Below are 10443 nucleotides of genomic sequence, written 5' to 3' on the forward strand. Positions count from 1 at the left end.
AGCGAGAGAGGATGCTGGATTTGGTGCAGCAGTTCTGTCCTCTGGGATTCGGAGGTCCCGCCCTTAGGTGCTTATTGCTTTGGTACTACCCAAACGTCTTGACCGGTCTGGAGGATTGCTGAAGAAGGTGAAATTAGGTCTTACCTGCTAATTTTCTTTCCTCTAGACCCTCCAGACTGTATGATTTCGATATCTCAGTATTTCAGTCTTGAGCATGTTGTTTTTTTTTGTTTGAACCACAGTTGCTGTAACTGCTGCAGGGTTTATCTCTGTATCTGTTGTTTTAGTAGGTTCTGGGATTTTTTGTCCTGGTGCTTGCTAAAGGCGGATTGGGGTGCCGGTTTTGCTTCATCTGCAGAAGTGTGCCCCCTGTTTGGGGAGGAGTTCTGAGTACGGGATTCTGTGAGGTTTGTTGTCTTTGTTTGGAATATTTTCTCCTCTGCTTTGTTATATATTTACTGGCTAGTGGGGGTTCTGCACAGGTTACTTGTAGCTGTTTGAAGTTAAGTGTTCTCAGTCTCCCCTCTGCTGGTAGGCGTGCATTACCCAAGCGTCGTGACCGGTCTGGAGGGTCTAGAGGAAAGAAAATTAGCAGGTAAGACAATTTCACCTTACCACTGTAAAAAATAACGTCAGCTCGGAGCAGGTGTGTTAGGGGGTTTGAAGAGAGGATTTCTCACGATTCTCCAAAATCTGTCAGTTTGGACACAGAAGGAAGCCCGTGCAAGCCCCTAAGCACCAGTAATGAGAAACAAATGTGCACAAGTCTGAGCAAACCCAAAAGTGAAAGCACACATTGATAACTGTTTCCTGCTTTTAAACATTAAGGGGTCCTTTTACTAAGCCGTGGTAAAAAGTGGCATGTGGTAGTGCAGGCGCAGGTTTTGGGCGCGCGCAGAAATATTTTTCAGCATACCAGAAATGCCTTTTTTAAAAAAATTTTTGAAACTGGACGTGCGGCAAAATCAAAATTGCTGCACGTCCATTTTGGTTGTCTGACCTTATCGCCAGCCATAGACCTAGCGGTAAAGAATCTGTGCAGTAACAACCTACGCACGTCAGATTCCACTTGGCACACGCCAAAAATTAAATTACCGTAAGAGGCACACGGTAGTCAGGCGGTAAGTTCATTTTGGCGTGCGTTGGGCATGCGTAGATGCTTATGTGGCTTAGTAAAAGGGGGCCCTAAGTCTTCCAAGTTAAAAAAAAAAAATTGAAAAGCTTATATTTAAGGGTGCAGAAAATGAATTCCAATGTGTGCTTCACATTTGGATTTGCCTGGCATACAGGCACAGGAGCTGTGCTTACCATGCTAAACTCTTCTGCGCATGCACCAAGCACATCCCCCTTTCTTGCTTTCATTTTAACGGCACACTTATAATTTCCATACCATTTCCTTCGAGCATTGGTGAGCTAATTTTCTGCGCTGTTCCAGCGGTATTTTTTCAGCGCTGTTGGCTTATTGCAAGAGTTCTGAGCATCGGGGCATGAGATATGCAGGACCTGCACTCATAGCAGACAATATGAATGTGGTATAAAATAAGCATAGTTGATTCTGATCTGTCCTTGTCATTTTCACGACTCGGATCGTAAAAAAAGAATACCCTCCACTGGCCCTAATTCTCAACTACTGGATATCAGGATATTCACAATTCCCCAATTATTTTAGCGTGTTTTTTTTTACATCAGGAGCAGTTTCAAATTAAGCGTTACCCTTTGGCTCATTGGTTTTACTACTGATTTTTCTGCACTGAGCTTACTGCATTGGAAGTAAGATTAGGGTGGCAAAATATTTAGTAAAATGGTGTGCTAAAGGATAGTGCAGCTTACTGAATCAGGTATAGAAGTAAGTGGGATGTTTGACCACGGAGATACAAAGCCTGAATCAGGACACTATTTCAATAGCCTGTCTTTTAGGACCTCCTTCCTATCTCCCTTTCTCCCTCTTCACCTCAGTAAGCTTTCCTCTGTTATTCTCTGATCTCTCAGTAACATCTCCCCACTCTATCTTTCCTCTCTTAGTAACCCCTCACCTCCCTGTCTCTGCTCTCTAGAACTCTTCTCCTTCCAATCTCTCTCACTCTTACTAATGTTTCTTATTCTTCTCGTGCACTCTCTCTGTAACCCTTACCACTCTCTTTCATACCTTCTTGATATCAGAGGTGTGCACTGCTAGATATCCTTCCATCAAGTACTTCTGCTGCCTATCTGCATTGCAGTAAAGACTAGCAGCATATCAATAGAGTCAAAGTATGCAGGGTGGGAATAATCACAAGATGTACTTATTCTCCATTCCCACTGATACACTCTAACTCTTAAATGCCTGACCTCTCTCTCTCTCAATAGCTCATCCCTCCCATTAACTGACATCTCCTTTTTTTTCTCTCTAGCATTATTATTCCATTCCTCCCTCTCTCTTTTCTCTTTTCCTTTCCAAAAATTTTTTTTTCACTCTCTTTCAGTAATTTCTTGTATCTCTGACTTTTCAGTTCATTAACTTTTCACCTCCTAATCCATGGAGGGCCCTCTGCTAAATAGCATTATATCCAGCATGGTTGGCAGTACATTGGGCTTTTCTGATATACCAAAATGATTTTAAAATGGTGGAGTGTTTCAGTGGTCATCTTGAAGACAACATGGACACGACAATGCGAGCTGCACCCTATATATAACCTTTTTTCCAATTGTAAAGAAAATGTAGATTTGTGGATGCCCTGTGGCACCCATACTGTAATGCAGCAGCCAGTTGATTTGTCACATGCCTTTTGACATCATCCCATACACATGTATCAAAACTTTTTTTTTCTGGGTCAGCTCAGTGGCTTTTTGTTTTAACTGTTGTACACTTCCAATTGGAAAGTTCCTGAGTCAGGGCCTCTGTTCACCAGGTCTGCTGGAGCAGGGGATGATGCAAAGGCAACGTTCACAGCTTCCAGGGTGGAGAGAGAACAAAAAGAGGGAGTTGTGATCATTACATGAGTGATGCTTATCAACCAGTTTAGAGGCTCATGGCTGCCAGATTTCAAAGGGAACCAGGCCACTTGTCCTCGGGGCCAAGAATTGCCAGCATAATGCCAACCTGTCATCTTCCATCCAACAGATGTGTCCAGACATTGTATGACAAAACTCATCGTCATCGCACCCCATAGTCATTATGGACTGTTAGAGTCTGTGGTGGAAACTGTCTTTCTTGCCCAAGGTCTTTTCCAGCCCACTTCCGGACCGTGTCCAGTCATCTTCTTTTCGATCTTCCTCTTTTCCTCACTCCTTTGGCTCTTCCAAGTATCGCTGTTTTTATCAACCTGTCATCTTCCATTCTATAGATGTGTCGAGATATCACCAGTTTCCTTGCTTTGATCTTGTCCACAACCATTGCTTTTCTGTTCAAATCTTCTCAGGTCTCTATTGCTCACCATATTTCTCTAACTTATTCTTATTTTCCTATAACACTTTATTTCAAATGCATTCAACTTCACAATGTCTGTTTTTATTTCTTTTTTTTTTAGAGTGCAGAACTCGCATATAGTGATGTAGACATCATGCACAGTTTCAGAGTTTGGGTATTAATGTTCTTGCTCCGCGATATCATGATCAGACTCATGAAAGCAGCATTTGCTATTCCAATCCTCCTTCATATTTTCTTGCTAAAGTTATCTTTGATTATTATGCTTTCCAGGTAAACAAATTGCTCTAGACGTTCCAACAGCTCACCTTCTAGGAACATCTGCGCCCTATCGTCATTATCTATAGCATAATTATTCTATGCACCCCAGATAAATGTTTGATTAAGTCACCTAATAAATTGAAAATAATATAAATTTGATATTATAGCAGAAATGAGTTACAGAGCAAAAGGTAAATCCCATTAAGTTAATTGCCTTCTTGTGCTTTAAGTCTGTAATGTGCAGGTACTTGTTACTGGACAGACTTTTGGCTCAGAGCAGCGGTTCCTAAATCAAGTAGAGCAACATCTCCATAGATTGGGGACTTGGTTCCAGAAAGAGGACTATACTCCCACTTCAGACAAGCTGTTGCTGCTCTTCTGTCCCGTTACTTCACGACATGGCACTGATATCAACAATGCATTGGAAAACATTCCTGGTAAGTAGTGATTTTGAAGATTGATTCATTTTTTATGTTAATACATTATGGCCATTGTGTTAGAACATACCCTTGCATAAACAGCAAGATTTAAATGTGTATATCGCGTACACTTGTAAATAACATTTTCAGCAAGCCTCAATGTACACATGGATATCTATACCATGTAGAGCTTTCAAGGGAGTGTGGTTTCGATGTGGCTTGGGTGTGGTTTCGATATGGCTTGGGTGAGATTAAAATCTACATACATCTATTCCACGTGTATGGGGGAAAACTTTCATGTCAGGATTTACACCTGCTCAGAGGCATGTGTAGGTTTTTAAAAAGTGTTTGTTCTGGCCAAGCCTTTACAAAAAGTTAAAAATGTGCCTCACTAATTAGTGGCACTTATACATGTAGAGGATAGCTACACATGGAAGTGGTGCCATTTAGATGTGGAAGTTTCCACATAGAAGCTGCTGGGTCCACGCTGTTCATTTTTCAACGTATATCTGAGAAAAGTGGCTCTTCCTGTTGAGTGTGCTACACATGTAATCCCACAGTTGTTTCCAGTCCTAATACTAGTTGAAGGATTAAATAAATGTTCTCTCATTAACCTGTTCTACTACGCTCATATCCTCTTTAAGTTGTCTTTTCTCCAAGCTGAAGAACCCTAACCAGCTTAACTTTTCTTCCTAGGTGAGCTGTTACATACCCTGTTTCTTTTTCTTTGCTTCTCTTCACGTTCTCTCTTTTTTTTAAGATAACAACCAAACTTGCATATTGTACTCAAAGTGCAGTCACACAGTGGATGTAGTCGGGTGAATTAGGATAGTCTGTTTTATTCTTCACTCCTTTCAGAATAATTCCTGACATTCCTTTTGTGGCAATTCGTGCAGTATAGGACAATAATATATCATGGTTAACATTGAAATCAGCCCTTTGTCATAATTACTGTAGCTCCAGTGCTATGTTTGCATAAAATGTGTATGGGGAAAAATGGAAGTTAGAGCTATCTTATGTGGGCTTTTCAGGTGGTTGCTTTGTGTTACAAGTTCTCGGAAAGTCAGCTTTCTGTTGCAACCACTGTACAGGCCCATAGTGTATCTTGGGTTGAATAGAGAACAATCCTATCTTGGTAGAGACAGAAGGGCAACTGTTCCATAGCTATGGTGAAAGTTCCTGTATCTTTGAGTCAGTAGTGTTTTGACTTAATTCAGACTGGTTTGCCCATTTTAATTGTCCACTCAAATTAAGAGGAAAACTGATACTTATCTTTAAATTAACTGAAATTGACACTGAAAGTTATTGAAAACCTCATCAAATGGCAAACGTCATGCATTGCAGTGAAAAGAAAACACTACTAACATTGCTGTAAAGTCGTATCTTATACACTTAATCATTTTTTAGACTCCAACAGACTTGTATCTGTCAAGTTTAGTCTTCTTTGGGTCTATGCAATCAGTTTCAGTCAGTAATGTATTATAATACCATATTAGATGTCTGTAACGTTGCTCAATTTTCTCTTAAAATATCCAGCAACATTGCATACAAAGCCTTGGTGGGTAGAAGGTTCTAAAATCTGTATTTTAATTTGTCTACCATTTCCTCTTTCTCTACTTTCCATATATGTGAAGGGTGATTTTAAAACAGGTCGACTAGGTTGGAAGTCCAAGTAGGTGCATGTTTTGGGGATATTTTATAAACACACACAGCCACCGATATGCCTTTATAAAATAGCTTCATAAAAACTTCCACAAATTGCAATTCTATGCACCCGTGAACATTATCAGACATAAATGTATGTATGTGAAGTATGCATATATGAATGTATTTTTATCAGCTGTGTGTGTACTTTATGACTTGACCCATGCTTCACCTTCCTGTGTGTAAAAATTCATGCCTTGTTGTCATTGTGTATACTATCCTTTTTCCTCTCATTTATTTTTCTAATCCAAAAGAATTGAAGCCCTTAGCTACTTTTGGATTAGTACACACAGCTAGGTAGCATAGAAATAGGTGAAACCATCTCAGGAAGCTTTTATCTCAGGTACACTGCAAGCTTTCATGGGTGGTGTGGGGTTGCTCAGTTGTAAAATTACTCCCCTATGAGGGTAAAATCTTTGACCGTTTTACCTCAACCTGTATGTGTAATGTTTTAGAACTGCCCTGTGGAATTATTTCCCAGCTCTGTAATATTTTTCTGTAGTACAGAATGAGCTTTTTGTGGTTTTGTTTCCTGTTTTTCAGGTCAGAGGAAGGTTATTTTAGTGGTGATGCATTTTAGTCCGAATCAAAATGTGCCATTGTATCTGAACAGCAGCCAGGTTCAGCATGCCTCCCTCATCAACACCGTGGATTGCCGTTTTTCAGAGGGGTGTGGTCTCTACAGCTGCAGGATGAACACTGAAGCAATAACCTCTGTAGCTTCCGACATACTACAGTGCCAAAGCAGCCTAAGAGACAACATATGATGAGACAATTCTCTGCACTAGAAAGCTGCTATTCAGACCCATCCTTTGGTGGTCATAATATGTCCACCTCCCATCAAGTGCTTTTTTCTAGTCATGAAATTGAGTATATTTGGATCACCTTCGATCAAGTGTTGTTTTTAATAAAAGGATTTGTGTACATTGATCCCAGCTCATCTGGTTGGTCATTCCCCCCGTTTTGGCTTCCCAATCTCTTTTCCCACCATCATCTGAAGTGAGCAGATATGTTTCCTACAGATCTACCCCTCCACACCAGAAATCTTGCCAGGAATCCAGGCCAAATAGCCCGCTTGTCTGACATTGCTACCTGGATGTCCAACTGCCATATGAAACTGACTGTAGCCAAGAGATCCATTTCCTCCTGTACATTGCAAATAAAGACAGCAGATGTCAATTCTCAAAACTAACATATCTCAATCACTAAACTGAAAATAAAATTTTTCCTCCCTCTTGTCTGGTGATTTTATTTTCTAATCATCTAACGCCTAGTCTCTGGTTCTGCGAAGACACAAATTTGGATGACCGTGGGGGGAGGAAGGAAGGAAAATAGGCAAGGGGTAAAGAGAGACCCAGCATTAGATAGGAGCAAAACTTGCTAGGGGCAAAAAAAATACAGAATGAAGGCAGGGTCTGCTCCAGAAATCACCAGGGTTTGCTGCTGGCCTGCAGGCCTTGTATTAAAAAACACTGCCTTAGACATTTCACCCACAGCAGCCATTCCCATATGTCCTGAAGAGGTGCTGAGAGAGGACCTGCTGAGGGGAAGAAAACTTCACTAGTGTACCTTATCTGCTAGAAATTGCATGTAAACTCGGGGTTGAATAGGTAATTTCATTGTGGGGTTTTTTTGTTCAATTACTCCTATTTAGCAAAGTCAGTTTAGACAATAGTTTAACCTTCTGTTAGGGTTTTATATAGTGTTTTAGAATCTAGTATTTTAGGTTGCATTTTAAAGCTTGGCATAACGTCAGTTTAGAGAGAAGCCTCTGTTTAGTGTGTAATTCCCTTTCTCCCCCACCCCCAATGTTGATCTTTGTTTTACAGGCTTTTGCAGCCAATTAAGAGGAAGACGTAGATTGAAATGGCTTTTTTGCATCAAGTGCTAGACCTTAGGAAAGGATTTATTTAAATTGTAATTTTATGTTGATGAGGAAAATGTTGCTTTATTTATTTTTCTTGTCTTAGTAGAGAGGACTTAGTTAAATTTTTTCTTTAAGGGGCTTCTTTGCTTGATTGCTCCAGGATTTTTTTTTTTTTAAACCTCTATTTCAAAATGAGAGGTGACCTAAATAATCTCTTCTGAAGTTCCCACAGTTCTGAGGGTTAAACCTTACACAAAAGAAGATAGGTGGAGGAGTGGCCTAGTGGTTAGGGTGGTGGACTTTGGTCCTGAGGAACTGAGTTCAATTCCCACTTCAGGCACAGGCAGCTCCTTGTGACTCTGGGCAAGTCACTTAACCCTCCATTGCCCCATGTAAGCCACATTCAGCCTGCCATGAGTGGGAAAGCGCAGGGTACAAATGTAATAAAAATAGCTGCTACTTTTAGCCTACAGGTCAGCTGAGGAAAGGCTAGGGACTTTGGTAGGGCTTTATTCTGTTTTCTTTCTACAGGTATGAATAATTCTGCAACTGCAGTATGGCTGGGAAACATCAGTGTCACCAAAGCGGTTGCCCCAGTTACGCTTCTGCCTCTGTGCAGGCAGAAAATGTGATCACAGGAGAGGGACTGTTTCCAGGTTCAAGATGTCTTCAGCTTGAATCCCTCATGAAAGCAGTGAAAGAATTGAAAGGTCGATGATCAGAAGCAAACGCGGGCACTAGAGGCTATTAGCACCATACTAGCTCCCACATTTGCTACCACTCCATGATCAAAGCCCCTGAGCGTGTGAAACAACACACTCGCAGACTCTGACCGCAAGTAGCATGCAGATGCATCCTAAACATTGCTCTTAAAGCAGGTAGCATGCAAATGCATGCTAAACATATTCCTCCCCAATGATCAGCAGGCAGCGTGCCAAACAGTGATGCGCTGCATGCAGCAAATCCTATGCCAGCTTGGAGCTGGCATTAGGGTTTGCAGAACATTGGAGGAGGAATGGAGAACCCTGTTCAGCATGCATTTGCATGCTAGCAGGTCCCCCATCCCATTCCCCCCTGCAGGAGCCCCAAGCTGGTGATATGGGGGCTGGAGGTCTGGCGGACCAGTCAAAACTAACCAGCAATGATTTTGCCAACATGAGGACCTACAGACAGTCCGCCATCTTGAAAAGCGCCAAATGTTGTGAAGTGGCTTTGTCAACGAGTTGCTCGAGTGGAGAGTTGTTGGAGATTGAGTTATTCACCTTTAGGATTCGTAAAATTGCAGTTCAGAAGGAACGCTGGATGCAGTAGACAGTGAAAATACTACAATTGTAAAAAGTACTGTACTGTGGGCATCATTATTTAGCTTCACACAGCCTATTCTGTATCTATGGAAGGTATTTGTCATTTATAACCATTTATAATGTTGAAGTTGATTTTTTTATGACTCATGATTGAACAGAGCCTCCTACAATTCTGAAGGTGTTTGCCTTACAAATAGGAATGACTCCGAAATTCACTGAAGTCTTTTTTTCTCCACTTCCTATACATTGTTATTGATATATTCTCTTGAGAAACTTAGACATCCCTAAAGATACAGAATGTAATATAAAGTAGAAAATTGATTCCAGATATATAGATATTGGATTCTACATATTCCTTAATATAAAAGGGTGACCTACAAATACGCCCATCAAAGCTCCTACTAGCTAATGAAAAGAACACTCCCTCTTCCCCGCCAGGCACAGCCATCTGGGACTCAATTCAACCAGGTCATAGAGGAGGCTCTTGAAAATATCCTGAAAGGGCTATGGCCTACAACCTGCCCTCTTCATCTGTGCCCAGCAAGGATTGTACAACGAGTGAGCGCAGGTCTTATTGAAGGGGCCACTAAAATTGTTAACTCCTCTCTTATGGAAGGTCAACTGCCAACAACACTAAAAAGGGCCGTGATGCGCCCCCTACTGAAAAAGAGCTCACTGGACCAGAACAAGCTTGAAAACTACCGATCAGATTCCTTTCCTGGCAAAACTTATAGAATGGACAGTCTGCACTCAACAACTGACTAATAAGACAGTTGCAGCTAAAAGACCTTATCAGAACATTTCCTACACAAGCACAGCCACATCTGAAGAAACTCATACCAAACCAGCCTTCTGTGGGCACATTCTACATGCTACCCAAAATCCACAAACCTGGAAACCCTGGCAGACCAATCATATCAGCTATTGTCACACTCAAGGAGGAAATATCTGGATTCATAGAGGGAATTCTGAAACCTCTCATGCACAAAACTAACAGCTTCATACAAGACACCACAGACTTTCTGAATAAATTGAAAAATATCAAGTAATTACCACCAAACACCCTTCTGGTCATGATGGATGTAGAATCATTATACAGCAACATTCCACATGCGGATGGCATAGCTGCATGTGGGAGACTCCTAAAAACATCCACAATGGACCATCAATACTCATCAGAAACTATTACAAAATTAATCAAATTTATTTTAACTCGCAACTACTTCCACTTTAACAATGATATCTATCTACAAATGATGGGCACCAGGACAGTACCCCAATATGCCAACCTTTTTATGGCTGAGCTGGAAGAGACATTTCTGAATACATACCAGACCAAACCTCTGAAATACTACCGGTACATCGATGACATTTTTATGATTTGGACGGAGGGGGAAGAAACTCTGAAACAATTTTAGTATTCCTTCAATACATACCATCCTACAATCAGATTCAAAATTGACTACTCCCCAGAAAAAGTCAATT

The 10443-nt window shown here is 41.1% G+C and overlaps 1 protein-coding gene across 1 annotated transcript in view; it reads left to right on the plus strand.

Moving 5' to 3' along the window:
• Positions 1-7025, plus strand: part of LOC115467020 — an 85818-nt gene extending 78793 nt beyond the window's left edge. The window contains exons 12-14 of the mRNA XM_030198662.1: positions 3895-4101; positions 6331-6567; positions 6633-7025. Coding sequence (XP_030054522.1) covers positions 3895-4101; positions 6331-6554 — 431 coding nt within the window. The 3' untranslated portion in view covers positions 6555-6567; positions 6633-7025. The remainder of the gene's footprint in view (positions 1-3894; positions 4102-6330; positions 6568-6632) is intronic.
• Positions 7026-10443: the final 3418 nt, after the last annotated feature.

This window comes from Microcaecilia unicolor, chromosome 3, assembly GCF_901765095.1.
Source record: "Microcaecilia unicolor chromosome 3, aMicUni1.1, whole genome shotgun sequence".
Classification (NCBI taxonomy): domain Eukaryota; kingdom Metazoa; phylum Chordata; class Amphibia; order Gymnophiona; family Siphonopidae; genus Microcaecilia; species Microcaecilia unicolor.